The 16,900-nt window shown below is 40.3% G+C and overlaps 1 protein-coding gene across 1 annotated transcript; it reads left to right on the top strand.

Annotated features, from left to right (window-relative positions):
• The first annotated feature begins 1,734 nt into the window (after positions 1–1,734).
• Positions 1,735–11,539, top strand: atad1a (ATPase family AAA domain containing 1a). Its single transcript, XM_082555632.1, has 10 exons — positions 1,735–1,821; positions 2,232–2,432; positions 2,677–2,775; positions 2,845–2,965; positions 4,828–5,028; positions 5,412–5,518; positions 5,632–5,721; positions 6,360–6,410; positions 6,653–6,825; positions 9,215–11,539. Exons 2-10 carry the CDS (start codon positions 2,259–2,261, stop codon positions 9,342–9,344), a joined length of 1,146 nt encoding a protein of 381 aa, XP_082411758.1. The 5' UTR covers positions 1,735–1,821; positions 2,232–2,258; the 3' UTR covers positions 9,345–11,539.
• The last annotated feature ends 5,361 nt before the right edge of the window (positions 11,540–16,900 follow it).

The following is a 16,900-nucleotide window of genomic DNA, read 5'->3' as shown; positions in this document are numbered from 1 at the left end:
TGTGTGTGACCAGCATTTACTTAAGTGTTTAACACTTTACCTTGTGCACTTAAAAAAAAACTAGACTAATCCCATTATCCTTTTGTCACACACATAAAAAAAATCAACTAATATAAACTGAGGGAAAAAGAGTGGTGCGGTGGAGCATAATGACAGAACTATTATTACTCGACAAGGATTTATATCTCTAACAGCAAAACAATCACTTGCCAGACTGTTTTCTTCAAAGAATGCAATTTTGGCATGTGAAAGCTCCAAGCAGCTAGCTTTAGGTTTTACTTCAGCCTCCGCATCGTGGAGGTTTGACAGGGAGCTGAATATGTTTTTTCTTTCTTTCTTTTTTTTCTTCTTTTGTTGTACTCCCACCCGCTTGAGAGCGGTTGTTTGGGCAAGGTGCAAGGCGTTGTGGGAATGTAGAGCCCCGGCTGCACTTTGCAGATACACAAGCCTGCGCTTTTATGCCCAGACCCATCAAAATGGCCGAGTCAGGCTGCTATCTCCTGGGACTTGCTGCTGCAGTACAGGGGGATTGAAGCTTTTCATGAAACATTTTCACAGCCAAAGGTGTGCAGAATAGCAGCCTGTGCGCCATTTTCCACAACAAAGGTGGACTTAACTTCACTGGATGGTTAAAGCTGTAACCGTGCAGAATTTAATTCTGCATCCAATTTGGGCAACTAATTGGTCTACACAGGGTAGAAGCTTTGTAAGATTTTACTTAACTCAAATGGGGAATTAAAAAAAGTAAAATTTTAAAGGACAAATTCTCATTTTCTGGAGCATTATACAAAATGTAACTAATCATGCCCAAATGGTGTGGTAAGCTGTGCCAGGCTGTTGTTTATTTGGATCTCAGGTTAAAGCAGGAGCTGTGTGTCTTGCAGAAATCTGGGTGTTCATTAAATCATTTGATGTAAAATTTTGTAAATTAAGCAGTTCTTACATAATTAAAACAGTTTTTTACACTTTTATACTTTATATTTTTCTTAGTAGTAATACGGTGATGAAAAACAGGGATTCGTTTGCACAAAAGCTCCAAAAGCATCATCAAATTTAACTTGGACTCCGTGACAATTAACAATCCCTCAGGCACATGTGTGATAAATTGCTTGTAGGAGAAGGCCATTTGTTACAGCCTTATCTTTGAGACTGCTGTTTAGAAGACTGAATTATCCATTATCAGACCGTGCTGAAGATGAGTGGAGACCAAACACAGATTACGGCTTGAGATTTGTCCTATCTTTTACTAGGGTACATTTGCATGAAGCATACCCCAGGACATGTTTGGGTGTCCAATCACAGTGTTTTCTAACAGATCCCAGACACCCACAGAAAAGCATTTCACCCAAGAGCAAAAAATACTGTAGAGCCTTTGACTTTAAAACATAAAAAAACAAAGAAAATCATTTTAAAATCGTGAAAAAAATAGAGATTATGTGATTGGTTATTATAAATTATGTTAGCTACAGTATTCCATGATGCTGCTGACATTTTTGTACAAAATATATGTAAAGCTATTCCTTTTATAAATGTAAGCTTTTACTCAGTTCAATCAACATGTCCACAACTGACTTGCCAAAACTATAAATGTTATTTCAAGGCTCTTACCTTTCCCTTGGGGAGTAATAAGAACTACTATTTCTGCAGCACTGTAAATGCTGTCCATGCTACTGATGCGTGAAATAACTGTGTGGACGTTCTGCCATCCAGTGGCTAACTCTGTGAACTCCTCATCGTGCTTTCTGGAACTAAAGTGTTTGTTCCTACCCGGACGTCAAAGGTTGTTGCACAGTGAATACATTTTCGTTACGTTCCCGTTTTGTAAGTGTCACTATTTTGTCTTTTATATCATAGTAGAGGTTACGTTTAAGCGTAGCAGCACACGTAGCAAGGGTGAGACGTTTTATTTCGCGTGAGGTCAAAATTTCACGATGTTACAAACACAGTTTGCTGCTTTCAAGTTGAAGCTCTAGCCTGTTAGCTTTAGCTTCCCCGGAGAAGCTAACCTGCGAATTGAGTTCATTTATTCCAATAAAAATGTGAACCACGAATGTAATTTATTTACTGAAATAGCGACATTGCGTTTGCATAAACATGACCCGCAGTCCTAGCTTAGGCATCATAAACCTAATACAAGTGAGAGCTTGTTTAGCCTTATAAAAGGCGAGAGCTGTAATTGACCTTATGTGGTTGTAATAACTTCGTTTGTATATTTCCACCTCGTTATCCAGCCAATGGATTGACATCAGTCATCAGAGATGCTGCTGAAAGATCTGCCCAGGGAGGCCCTGATGCGGCCGTTGTCTAGGAATGAAGTGGTTGGCATGTTGTTCAGGTTGACCGTCTTTGGTGCCGCCACGTACTACAGCATCAAATGGGTCTTAGATGCAATGGATCCTACCTCCAAACAGAAAAACCAAGCCAAGAAGAGGGTATGTCATGCATCAGCACACATTGTAAAATACCGTAAGCTCAAGGTTGATGCTGTTATTGAACAGTGTTCCAGAAATGCTGCCAAGGTCAGGCGTTTTTCCTGGCTCACAATGCAGCAAGCACTATCTGTTCTTGTACATTCAAAGCATGATGTAAAGATGCTTTGAGATAAAAAGAAAGATTGTGCACAATGTCTGTTATCGTTTTGTGTCTTCAGCTAAGAAGTGTTTCTTGACCCCTCAGGCAGAGCAGCTGATGAAGAGGATTGGTGTTGAGGGGGTCAGACTTACAGAATATGAGATGAACATTGCATCTCATCTAGTTGATCCACAAACTATGAAGGTAACGGTTGTAATCATCAGTCTTTTTTATGTTGCTCAGAGATTTATGAATAACTTCACCTTCCTGCAGGTATCCTGGAGAGATATTGCAGGTCTGGATGAAGTTATCAATGAGCTTCAAGATACAGTCATCCTGCCCTTTCAGAAGAGACACCTTATGGCGAATTCCAAACTATTTCAGCCCCCCAAAGGTACCACAGCATGAAATCTAATCTAATCTGGAACTGATCAGATTTTACGCTGACTCTTTAAACAGGAACTCTTATGCTTTTTTTTATTTCCTCTCATGTTGACGATAAGGACAGTGTACATGCAAGCATTCCTTCAGACTTCTCTAAATACTGCTATAAGTGCTGACAAAGGATGAACTGAGGGGCTGCACCAAGATTCTGTATAAGATAAATAAGGCTTATTTTTAACTGTGTCATAGAGTGCTACTGTAGTAGTGTCTGTGATCCAGCTGCAGAGACATTTAATCTTCATGTTCCCTTTAAGGAACATAGAAGGTTCAAATTTGACATACAGAGATAAAATATAACAAGGTTGAAACAGTTAAAATTAGATACATTTTTAAATTAGTTTTTGGGAGTGGAAAGCTAGTTCATTATGTAATTCATTGGTTAATGCTAACTAACAGAGTCGAGCTCCACCTCCTGACATTCAGTTTTGCTGTAGCCAGAGGACTGACAGTCACTAATAAAAGAGCCCATAGAGCTATATTTTTGTTTTCAGGTAAAACCAAATTTAACTCTCTGTGGAGGATTGATATTTTCCAAAGTATAATGGATTTTTACTCTGAGTTTTCAGTTTTGCTGTGTGAGTTGAAGAAAATGACAATTTGGCAAGCAGTTGAGTCAAAACCCCCTAATGCAGAGAGACACATCTCAGACAAGTTGAGTTCATCAGTGAAGACTGGTTTCAAATTATTGGCAGTCTATCTAGTTTTATAGCCTAAATGAAAACACAGTTATTTGCACATTTCTGCCAATCTTTCGGAGAGTGATTGCAGTCAGACTGCGATTATTTGGAAATCGGCCACCAAGCGACCTGAGCAAAGCCTTGCAATCAAGAGCAGTCACTGTAAGTACTTGCAATTGATCCCCAAATGCTAAAAAAATCACTGTAGTCATTAAGCAAACACCAAGCTTTCTTAGTTGCAAGGAGGTTGCCATCCCATTTCTACTCTGGTGTGACTGAGCTATTGTGTGAATGGGATTTGGTTTTTCTAGTCATTCAGAAATCTTACTGTAAATGCAGTCTAGCTTTCTATAACCTTGTTCTTTGTGTATTTTACTTTGTTTCTAGTGAGCTGTGTTAAGTTGAGATTAGTCAGTTGCCCAGTGAAGATTTGTGCATGTTCAGGATCATGAACTCAAGTTTAAAAACCTTCAAATTACCCTTGAATTCATCGTGAAAAATCAGAATCTGTAGCTCTGTAAGACTGAGAACAAAGTTACTGTTAGATTTTAAATGTCCTTTTTCCCCATCATGAACATTAATGTGGATTTGCATCAAAAACTAGCTAACATGAAATTACCTTCTGAAACTGTGGTTATAATTTTCTAAGTTTGTATTTTTGCCATCCTCTGCCTAATCACTGTCAAAATATCTACCCAGTGAATAGCACTGCGATTTTAATCTGCCAAAAAAAGCAGGATTTATCCACTTGGCAGCGTGACAGTGAAAGATCACTAAGAGGAATGTTTTGCTTTCTGTGGATAGTCTTTACACATAGCTTCAGGATGAGTCAACCTCCAAAATGAGCTGCTTTGGGAATCAAGTTCAGTCTCTAGACTTCAGGCTTTGTTTGTATCGCATCATTTAAAACAAACCAAAAGGAAAAAAATGCTTCTGGGACGAGATCGAGCCAGATTTGATACACGTGTTGCAAATGTCAGTGCAGTTGCCAGTGAAGGTTAAAACGAGTCAGGTTAAAATTACAAAGTCTATAAACTGCAGAAGTGAGAGTAAAAATCTGTTTTGTTTTTGTTCAGATATTACAAGATGTGATGAGAATCACTGTATTTTAATTCTTTACTTTTCGTCCTCTCAGGTGTTTTATTATTCGGTCCTCCGGGCTGCGGTAAGACTATGATTGCCAAGGCAACTGCCAGAGCGTCGGGATGCAGGTTTATCAACCTTCAGGCCTCCACGCTGACTGACATGTGGTACGGCGAGTCACAAAAGCTGACTGCGGCAGTCTTCTCGTTAGCTGTCAAAATTCAGCCTTGTATTATCTTCATCGATGAGATTGGTAAGCTTCATTTGCAGGACGCATGTCAAAAGTGTAGAATGTTAGTTTATTGCACTAGTGGATGTGAGCTAGCTTCATTTTCATTCATTCAGATATGACAGATATTGTTTAATTTGCATTACATTCTTTCCATGGTTTCTAAGTGGATTTGACCTTGTGATCGATATTGCAGTGCCCACAATAGCTGTAATTTAAACAGAATCTAAAATGTATCTTGCCTTTTTGTTAATCTTGTCTTTAAATTATATGAGTTCAATATAAATACGTTAGCCGAGTCCTAGGCACTCATTGGCCCCACATACTGTGTCATAGTCACTGCTGCAGAGCTGGCCAAGTTAGCAAGATTAGTCTTGTGTAAATGTTTTCTATGTGCTGCATGTTAGAATCATTTCTAAGGAATCGCTCCAGCATGGACCACGAGGCCACAGCCATGATGAAAGCCCAGTTCATGAGCCTATGGGATGGCCTGGACACCTCATCAACCACCCAGGTAACACAACCAGAATGCTTTCTTATACTGTAATGCAATTGCCAGAAAACATTGCAATGCAGCAGGTAGTTCCTGTGAAATAATGTATTAAAACTGTGATTCTCAAAATTTAGGTTATGGTGATGGGAGCCACGAACAGGCCGCAGGACCTGGATCCAGCCATTCTCCGCAGGATGCCCACAACTTTTCATATCGGCTTGCCGGTAAGATGTGTGCAAATACACAAGGAGGCTTTATTCTGTCTACAGTTGTGTCCATATATTTCTGGTCACTGACAGTTTTTACCCCTCAACCATAAAAGGCTGATAGGGGATTATTGTCACCCCAACAGGTAAGCAGGCAGGGTGGACACCCAAGTTTGTGAGTGCAATAATTTCTGAATAAGGCAACGTAGGATTTTGAAATTCAAACTTTAGGTCCATCTACTACAAATCTCAGACAAGTTTGAATTTCAGTGACCTCAAGATCAAGACCAGAGGCCAAGCTTTCTGATAATCTTGTGAACACCATAGGAGAATCTACTAGGAGCCTGAGGGGTAGTACCTAAAAAACCAGCGCATGTAATATCCACTAGGGATTCACTGGCTTCTGATAACCAAAAAAAATCCCTGAAAATGAGTTCACCCCTCATCTTAGAGACCTCAAACTCAACACTACACTTACTCGGCTTTCCAGCTGTACCTCTGCCAGGTTTGAAATGGATCCGATGAACACTTTTCAAAGTTGGAGAACAGCAGAGGAGGCACATGCAAGCATTCCTGAATTTATGCAGGAGATGTATGATGATAGGCTAGACAGCAATTTACTTTCCTAATATGAACGACTGTCCTCTCCTTTGCAGAACACAAGGCAGAGAGAAGACATCCTGAGACTCATCTTGGCAGGAGAAAACGTAAGATGGTTTCTTTTTATCTTTATCAACAGCAGAAGAAATTGTTCAGCTCTGCTGTTATCTTGTTCCATTATCATAGACTCATTTCACACCTGTATTTCCACTGTCACTTCACGTTACAATGAATCAGATCACCCATGATTAGTTGGCATTTGATTGGCAGCAACAAGCACAGTTCAAAGATTAGTGACAGCTCAATTCTGTATAATCATCTCACATTGCTTGACGTCTTTTCTGCTCAGCTGAGCAACGCAATAAATCTGAAGGAGATTGCTGAGAAGACAGAAGGCTACTCTGGGAGTGACCTCCGGGAGCTCTGCCGCGACGCTGCCATGTACCGAGTACGGGACTATGTCCGCAAGGAGCAGATGAGGCAGATCGCTCAGCAGCTGCAGGACTGCCAGGAGGAGGAAAGGTATGACTCATATTCAGACACCCACAAGATTTCATAGCACTTGTGTTCACTGAGCTTCAGTGACAGTTTGTGACTAGACCAGGCTGTTTGTTTGTTTTTAAAGCACATATTACATTAAGTGATATTTGTACTGGTACACAGCCTCACATTCAACTTCATATTCCCACAACTATACCATTACATCCAGTTTTCTTCACAGATATTCACACTTCAAGACCGCTCAATAGTAGTGATTATAATACGACATAAAAGGAAGGATGATCTTAATTAAAATGATTACATCCTGATTCCTTACATACACAACTGTCAGCATCGCACAGTACTGTTATTAAACTAGGCACTGTTAGAAATGGATGACTGGTTTTTATTATCTGAGCATATATAAAAGACTTATAGAAAAGATTTGTGAAAATGTCTGATCTGGGTAAGCCTTTGTTCAGCTGTTGCTAAGCGACTACTGAAACCACTGTTCGTGCAAGCCATTGTTGCTGAAAGAGTATTTTTAACTTTTAAGTGTTGAGAACTCAAAAGCATTCATGGATAGGCTCTTTCCAATTATAAAACCAAGGAAAAAGAATCTGAAGGTGATGGTGAAGTGAAGGCTCTGAACTAAATCACTGTAGTTCTCGGTAATCATTGCGATAGTGAAATCACATATTTCACACAGGATGGTAGGGGTCTTCCAGTTTCAGTGTGCACATTAATTCTTAGTACGTGGAGTATGCAGTGTGTTTGCAACAGAAGTTTATATCTTATCTCATTCAGACAGTTTGCATCCTGTAAGATAAATCTTTTACAATCAGTGACAGATTTTGTGAAACAAGAGAGTGAAACATCAGGCCTTGGGGTGCAGAATCCAGCCCACTGGAAGGCTTTGGGAAATGTAAAGGAGAGCATACATTTTGGACTTTAAATTGAATTTTAATTGAATTTAGATGGGAGTGGGGGGCTTACACTGGATCCACAGTATAAATATATAAATAAATAATAATAAAAGGGAATTTTCTGTAAATTAACAAAAACTTTCTGCTTCATAATTAAAGCTATCAGGAATTTTAGTGTGATTTTACACATGTATTTCATACAGTTTAAGCCCAAAGAGTTGTGCTCTTTCATTAACCTTCAGCAGCAGTGTTTCTGTATTATGTAGAAAAACAGAGCTATACTGTTAAACTGGGGTTTAGGTTTTTCCTTTTTTCCCTTTATAAAGATATCTCTGGGAATAAAGGTGCAGGTAAACGTCTTTACACTGACAGGAAGGAGCCCACTTCAGCTCAAACTGAGCTGTGTGTATTGTAAAAAAACCAAACAAAAACATTTTATAGTTATTTTTTATTTTATAGCAAAGAGAGCATATGTAAGTGTCTACATTTCGTTTGTGAAACCTTTGGAATTTTCCATGACCTAAAACATGAGATTTGAACAAAAGTCACAAAATTAGAAAAACATAACACATTTCAAATTATTTTTGTATTTATTAAGGAAAATGATCCACTGTTGCAGATCTGTGAGGGGTGAAAGTATGCGTGCTTTCAGTATTTGGTGTGACGCCATTCTTCAAAATAGCTGCAGCAAACCATTTCTGGTAACGGTCGGTCAGTCCTGCACTTCCACTTGGAGGAAATTGAACCGATTCAAACGCCCAAAATAGCTTCATCTCGGGGTTGAGGTTTTCTCACAGCTGCTCAGACGCCTTCCACGTCTTTTAAGTTGAATGCAGTTGGATTCGGGCCGTCCCAAAACGTTATACTTCTTTCACCAGTCTGTGGTTGAAGTACATTCGTGCTAAGAGTTGGTGACGTACTGCGCGGCCCACTTTTTCTTCAGACCTCAGACAGATGTCCTGACATTTTCCATTACAATCTGACATTGAAATTCAAAATGTGTTGCTCCATCATGGCCCAGATGCTGCAAAACAGACACAAACCATGACAGGATGATTATGATTATGCAGTGCACAGATGGAATTAGGTTATTATGTTGGAATGCAGCGTTTTCCTCTCTTCTGACAGAAGAGATGGGTTTTTTATTTGAGCCCCAAAAGATGCTATTTTGGGCTCATCTGTCAACAAAACATTGTTCCAAAAGCCTTCTGGCATGTCTGTGTGATCTTTAGCAAACTGCTGACGGGCAGCAATGTTCTCTTTGCAGCCCTGCCATGCACACCATTGTTGCTGGGTTTTCCCTGATGGTGCCAATGTGAGAGATCAATTTTCTACTTTTAGGATTTAGTGTGGAAATCTGATGCTTTAGGTCATATTCATGTGGAAATCCATAAAATTTCTCCTGCGACTCTAGTACATGTCGTACGCTGTGTGCAGTATAGAAGTATAAACCTGCTATTAGGCCTCTGTGCCTGACCTCTGATCTCTTGTGTCCTTGGCTCCAGACCTGTGGATGAGGAGCGGTTGCGACCAGTCACTCAGCTGGACCTCCTCTTCGGCCTGGACAAGATGAAGGAATCAAAGAAAGCCACAACCTTCATGCTACCCATCGTATCAGAGGTTGCTCTGGATTAAACACCATCTCTGGACCACTGAGGAAAAGCGAATTCTTCCAAGCTCTGTCCGCAGTGTGTTCCAACTTGCCAAGCTGAGACTCTGAGAGTGTTAGAGGTGTAGTTGAAAAAGGCAGCAGACAGACATGCTTTTCTTAAACCTAGTTTCCCAGACAGGGAGTTATTCTGAGCATGCTTATCTTAAAGGACACACGTCATGTGTACAGTTACAACATATTTAGAGTCATGAGGTCAGTCTCCTTTGAAAAGCACGCAAGGGCACTGTGACAGCTTGTTTCAGAAGAATACAAAGCAAAGACCATTTTAAAATCACCAAATGATGATGATATAATGATGATGTTTGGGAACTTCACTGTGTGTTTTCAGATGAAGGTAATCCTTCGAGTTCCAAATCAGCTTTTACACCAATCTTTGATCTTTGGGGGAGTTAAAAAGAGCAACCATCTAAATCACTGTACAGTCATATTATCCCAACACTCTGGAAGGAACATTTCAGCTTCACTTTGATGCTGTTGAGTCACACACAGCGCATGCTCTGCAAAAGTTCTTATATGATAGCAAAGTGTCCAGCAAACACTAGGAATTTTAGCCTCAGGAGTAGCAGTGTCCAGAGAAAGAGGCAGGGTCAGACAGTTGTGCACGCTCTACTACATTACTCTTTAAAACAGAAGATTTACGTTTTACTATTGGAAATCAATTCCACTTCCATTTTGCAACCTGTGTCGTCTTTATTGATCCCTGTCAGATGATAATGGAAGTAACTGTCACTTTGTTTTGGTTGATGTACTCATATTTCACATTTTATTTTCCAATGGCGAATTAACTTTTTTTGTTGTGGTTGTTGTTTTGGGGGTTTTGTTTTTGTTTGTTTTAGGTGGTTGGTTGCATCCTTACCTTGGAAAGTAAGACGAGAATGCATATACCTCATTTGATCCTGTAGTTATGTATTACTCATGTACAGTTGTTGCTCCCAAGGAGCATTTTGAAGAATATTTCATTTGAAATTATTTAAGATATAAATGTCTACTGCATGTTTTTAGATGTAAAATCAGCTCTTCTGTAAATGGCAACAAATCATGGTGTAACTGTAAGGTTCACAGGCATTTGGTGATGGAATATAATTTTGTAATTTGGCCGCTGCGCACCACCACAGTGGGTTTGAAAGCACTGGTGATGTGATTAGAATTGTAGAATTTCAGGTTTAACTGAGAGTTGTGCAACAGTGTTGCAAAACTATTTTAAAGCCATTTTAATGTGTTCATTTCCAAAAAGTAGGAGTAGCTGGGATATTTTTTCTTTCATTTACAACAGTTATTGCACATTTTTAAACTCAAGCCTAAAAGAAACCTTTTTATTCTTGTGAAGAAAATGCCTGAGCATTTGGTCGTGGGGATTGCTTCTACACACACTGACCTCATTACTTGAAATTATGGCCATGTTTGATGTTTTCATCCAGTACTGTGGCATTATAACAAATAATAGGTCCTCTTTAAAAGCACACTCATGGCCTCACTATTTCTCGCCAACATCACACTCTTAACTTCTGTTTTTCAGTCCTTTCTCCACTCCTCTTACCTGCCCTCTTTTCTTGTGAATTAGGTAACCTTAGCCTGCTCACTGAGGAGGACGACTAAACGAAACGTGAGTCTAAGACAACAAAGATCTCTCGTGGCACTGTTAGAGCAGTCCTACAAGTGGACAATATTACCTCAGTAAACAGACTTTTGCTTCTTTTGGATCTGCCAGTCCAAAGAGTAGCTGAGGGCAAGTGGCACAGTTATCGCGTTGTTTTAAAAACCAAAACTTTGTCAAGCTTTTGAGAAAGCGCCAGCAACTGGAGCTCCTGAACCCCAAACACAACCTTCACTCTTCTCTAAAAGCAATCTTTGTCTGTGTGTTGTTATTTACAAGGGACTCTGACATGTCTGAATGCAAATTGCAAAGCACTTACTTTTCATGTGGAACGAGGGTCACTGTAATAGAAAATACAGCTGTAGTGACGAGTGATGTGATCCAGGAGCAGCAATAAAAGAAGAATAATGACCATAATCATCATCTTGTAAATAAAAGTAGGAATGTATTTAATTGTTGGATCAACAGTCCGTCCTTTTCAGTAGATCTGTGGTTTGTAAAACTGGAAGCAAAATGTTGGGTTGGAGTTGAGGCCAAGATTGAATAAAGCTGAATGTGATGTATTCCCCTTCAGTGCTGTTTTTATGCTGCTTTAATGTCTTTTTATCGTTTCCTCTTCAACCCAGAAAAAAGGCCACGATGATTTCTCCTGGTTAATTTAGCCATTCGTGCTGGTAATGTGAGACTTGTCGGACTATCATTAGTGAGATCCTATTATGGTGATCATTTTCATGTCCTGTTCTGCGCATTATTTAATCAAGCAGTGACAGCAGTTTTCATCCACTGAACAACACATCCAGGTTTTCTGTTGTCAGTTACTTTATGGAGAGCATGGTTTTCACATCCAAATGCTTCCCATCAGCTGTCAGTAGGAAGTTGTGTCAAGCTATTCTGACTCCCCTTTGTATCAAACTCGTTTTTTTGCCGTATGCTCACAGCATGTGTTTATTGATCTATCTGTGGGTCTCGTACAGACCTCCTTCCCACACAGTCTGAGTAGGCCAGGGTATATTTGCCACTAAGCCACATGGTGGCACAGTATCTTCACCATGTTGTTACTGAAGCAGTTGTTACCGACTTATTTTTATTTAGAACAGTTTTATAACATGGTAGTACAATGAAACGGAGAAAGTGGTTTGTTTCTCCCTCATTGGTTTATCTAGTGATAGTTGGATATGTGTTGCTTTTGCTTGGAGCGCCTCAGGTGACAGTTAAAGGTCAAAATGTTGCCATGTGAACCAGTTATTGTGTCAGTGCTGCTTGAGCATCTTAGTTGCCTTTCGGGGAGAAAGGTGGCACCGATCCAAATTCTTTCCGTTAGTGCAATATCACAGCAGATCCTTCGTCAGTCATGTTGCAGAAACGTGCATATGTGTGTATGCCGAATATGAAAAATATCTTTAGTTACCCTGAACATAAATAATATCTGTTGTCGACCAGCAGTTCCATTGTGTTTCTCTTTTAACATAAGCATATAAAATAAATGCTGCTTTTCACCTCAGTGTGAGTCTACTTCATCTTGTTGTGTGTCTCTTTCACATACAGACAAACATCCCAACCTGAATCTGGTGGCAAAAAAGCAGTCAACCTACCGGAAACCCTGATTTAGTGTTTAGACAATTTATATAAGGGTGACGTAGATCTATCAGTGAGGACTGTTTATATTCTTTTTTTCTTATGGTCCAAAGAGCAGAAAAGCATAACATTTTGTCAGGTACTTCACTGGAAGTCTGAATTTATCATAAACTGTTTGTAATTCTGTGGCTGTTCCAGTCAGTCTGTACCCTTTAGGCATGCAATAATAAGCCATTGTTGGCCATAATCAAGCTCCTGCTCTTTTCACTCTGTTGCTGTTTACTTTATTGCCATCATCTAACAAAAGCCTTGCATCTCTTATGTCTACTTTTCAGGACTTTGACAGCCAAACAGTTTTAAAATTACATCTGAGTTTTAATGGATGTCCAGACAGTTTCTGAAAGGTCACGAAACTGGAATTATCCACATATGAGTACGATGCAAAATCTTATCCAGTGAGTGAATAAAAGGTTTTCAAAGTTTCCATATGGCTGCTAGTACATAATAATTATCCTACTTTCAGCTGCCCTCTCATCTCAAGGGGTCACCACAGCAGGGAGCACAGCATGTTTGATTTGGCAGAGTTTTACACTGGATGCTCTTCCTGACACAATCCCAAACGGGATTTGTGTTGACAGCCTTTAGCTTGTCAAGTGATTGTGTTAAGCGCTACACTAACTGTAGCCTAGTGCATAATAACCCACTGCTAGACACCCTCAGAACTCAGACTGCACACACACACACACACACAGAGTTGAAGTGGATGGATGCTTTGCCACATTCCCAGAAGAGGCATCCGGATTATAACCCTAAAATTTAGCCCTGGCCTTTTTTTAGCAGCACCACGAGGCTGGCATTTTGTGTTTTGAGTGAATCTCTTGACACTTATTGATGGATTGCTAAACTTTACTGCAGATACTGGACATACCTCAGATGATTCCTAAAAATACTGATACTCCTGTACATCTTTATCTACTTGTCACGGTCTGTGTGGGGATGTGAGGAATGAGGACCCAAAATGCAGGACTTGACGATGAAGGCAGTGCGTTTATTTACAGTGGTGACAATCCAAACAACAGTAAATCCCCCGTGCGATCCCGACTCCCGTTCCGTGTCTTCTCCCTTATCCCGTGCTCTGTCTCCGTTCCCTGTGTACTGTCCGTGTGCTGCCTCCTGGTCGCCACAATTCCTCCTGGGGAAACACGCATACAAAAGGCAGCCGTGAGTACAAAACCTAACGGCAGACTTGCACTAACCTTGCACATTAAACTAAGACTGACGGGAAGTCACTCAACGATCCAGCGTCGAGGAGCTCTCAGCCACACTGTTTTGAAGCTCCTCTGACGAGGCTTGATCGGCACCAGGTGTGTGCGGATTCCTGGGTGTGACCGGTCAGCTGGCAGGGCCACACCCAGCAGGCCTAAAAGTGCCTGCCACGACCGCACCCTCACACACATGCACACACCCATAAACACCTGACAGAACACAAACACGGAACACAGGACAGCAGACACAACCATAATAATAACAACAATAATAATAATAACTACAATAGTAGTCCACACTGCTCACGGACCCCGAGTCCCTGGAACCAGGTCCGTGACAGTACTATCATTTCTTTCTTTCTTTTTTTCCTGCAAATGTAATGACATTACCATCAACCTTACTGAGGCTGTCACGAGATTTATTAAAAAAAAAAAAAACAATTTAAAGCTAGCATGCAGTTTTTATGTATTATTTTTATAACTGAAAAGACCGTATAGATTGGTCGAGGTTTTCCTGGCTTCAGCCATTAAACACAGTTTGATTAAAGTTTTACCTGAAATCAGGCTACGTGTAGCTGGTTTTTCCTCCATGTGCAGGAAACTGGGACCATAGAATTTTCAGTCAAGTTACTTAACCTCCTAGGACCTGGCGTCCACATATGTGGACATCACATTTTGGGTTATTTAGACCAAAATACTCAATTTTGCTCTACAAGGGCCTGATATCCACTTACGAGGACGTTATACTGCTACTGTTCTATCAAAATTTTAAACGAATATCCTCATATGTGGCTCTTATTTTTCTTAAAAACAAAAATAAGATTTAAAAAAATCTGGTAATTCTTTGTTTTTACATCCATCGGGCTCCAATATACCCAAATATCAAAGAGAAATTAAAAATGCATGCCATGGAAGAGCTCGGGTCTTAGGAGGTTAAACATGGACGTAATTACAAATCACAAAATTATGTAGTTCATTAAATAATTTCCCACGGCACACCTATGTTTACTTCTTTAAGTTGCTTTTCAAGCAACTTAAAGAAGTCCAGACGCTTTTCTTTCCAAGCTCCTTAGACTATGATGACCTGGATGACTGAGAACCTTCACAGACAGGGTTCATTACTGTTGTGAGGGAAATCAATTCAATGTGTATTTTAATCACATATAATAGATGCTTGCTATCAGCTGTTTAGCATTAGCTTGTCACATCCGGATCTAGTTCTTCAAGTCATTATATCCCCCAGAAACAATCCAGTTTTTGTTTTCTATTTCAGTTTTCTTTGTTTTCTTATTTGTTTGTATTTTCTATTTCCGTTGTGTTTTTCTGCTGCTCATGTTTTCTTAAGGTGCGGTCTGTTTTGCCCCTCAGGGCCACCGTAGGGGAAACAGCTGGTTTTCAGCTGATCATTTCCAACAGGTTCTCATCCCAAAGCGTAGGCCACCCAACCAGTCTGTATGTTATGCATTCCGAAAACCGTTTGGAATCAATCTACAAATGTACATTTCTTTAATTTCTCATCATTAATTGCTTTGAAAGAATACTATTCAATACGATTAAATGTGCGTGTAAATGTCCATCCTGCCTTGTATCAACAGCTCCGGCTCCTGGTGGTTGTGTAACAGTGTAAGGCCAACAGATGCCATCAGAACTGCCTGAGAGCAAGATAATAAAGTAACTCCACATATCACATTGAATAAGATAAAAATTAAAGACATTGCTATTTCAGTGTCATAAGAGACCTGCAGCTCAAGAAAGGATGTGTCAGTGAGCGGACGCACCTGAACTGAAAAACAAGTGATTACAACACAAAGCTGCAGCTTAAGACATGAACAATCTCAGACTCTATCCATCCTTCAGTGCTCAAAATACCCTCCACCCAGGGTAGATCCCAGCAAACTACATGTGGGCCAACATGCTGCGAAGTATTTAGCAAGAACATCTTTTATTTAAATGTGACCTTCCCAGACTCTTCACTAACCAAACACAATAAGCATAAAAGGAAGCTCAAGTTTAGTCTATAGATAACAGACTCTCATGTATTCTCCTTTTATTCCAGTAACCTTTAAAATAGTTGTTAACGTATATTGAAAACAGGGAAATGTTCTCTCTAAAAACTATAGGGTTCAACCTTTTTGTGTGTGTATATGTAGTGGAGTAGTCCTGCTGGATGAAGTAGCCTTTCACTTCCAAGAAACAATCCACTTTCCTAAATATAAGGTATAGCTGAATGCTGCTTTGACCTTTTTCTGCTCGGCTCACGCCAATTGCAGACTCACTCACCAGAATGTATGATATCAAAGCAGTGTTCAGCAAAGGTCACGCCAAGCCCGTCTGTAGTATTTAACTCCTAAACTCTGACTATTATTTGGGAACTCCTGACACAATCGAGTGAGTGAAGTTTATTTATCTAAAGGAATGTAGATTTTAACCAATAGCAATGGCTGCTGGTGTTTTCACCTTGCATCTCCAAGATACGCAGCCACAGGCGTCCAACATGCAATCTCATGTATTACTGAAAATGCATGGTTCAGGTTAATGGGTGCTGTGGCTGGATGGAACCCATTTTATGTAGGTCTCTATTTTTAAGTGTAGATAATTGCAGCCTCTTGTATGGACAGATGGTAAGATGATATTTACACTTCAGTCTAATGAGGCAAAGTCGGGAGTGTTTTCCTCCGACTAAGTTCTGCAGGGACGCGCGTCTGATCTTTGATTCGGGATCATTGATTAGTTATTCATAAAGCTATCGATGAGTTATTCATGAAGAGGGAGTCAAAGTGACAGTCTCCATTCCAGCTCTTTTCAATTAGAGGACAGCTCTCAGTCGATAAACACGATGGAAGAAGCTCTCCACTGCAGCACAGCTGGCTGGGGGTGTCAAAGACTTCCCGTGGAGAGCTCGGACGCAGATAGATTCCCCTTTGTCTGGCCACGGTCTGTCAGCATAGAGGCTCTCAGCACCGCTCTGATGGGCTCAACCCTTTTTCCATCAGAGTGGTGGAGAGAGTGTATAATGGCCCCACTCTGCTCCGTGACAGTCCTCTAAAAGCTTCACTGCCATCGGACATGATCGAGCAAGCCCAGA

The sequence above is a fragment of the Aulonocara stuartgranti genome (genome assembly GCF_965226115.1).
Source record: "Aulonocara stuartgranti genome assembly, chromosome: 12".
Taxonomy (NCBI): Eukaryota; Metazoa; Chordata; class Actinopteri; order Cichliformes; family Cichlidae; genus Aulonocara; species Aulonocara stuartgranti.
This window is presented reverse-complemented; position numbering and strand designations above follow the sequence as displayed.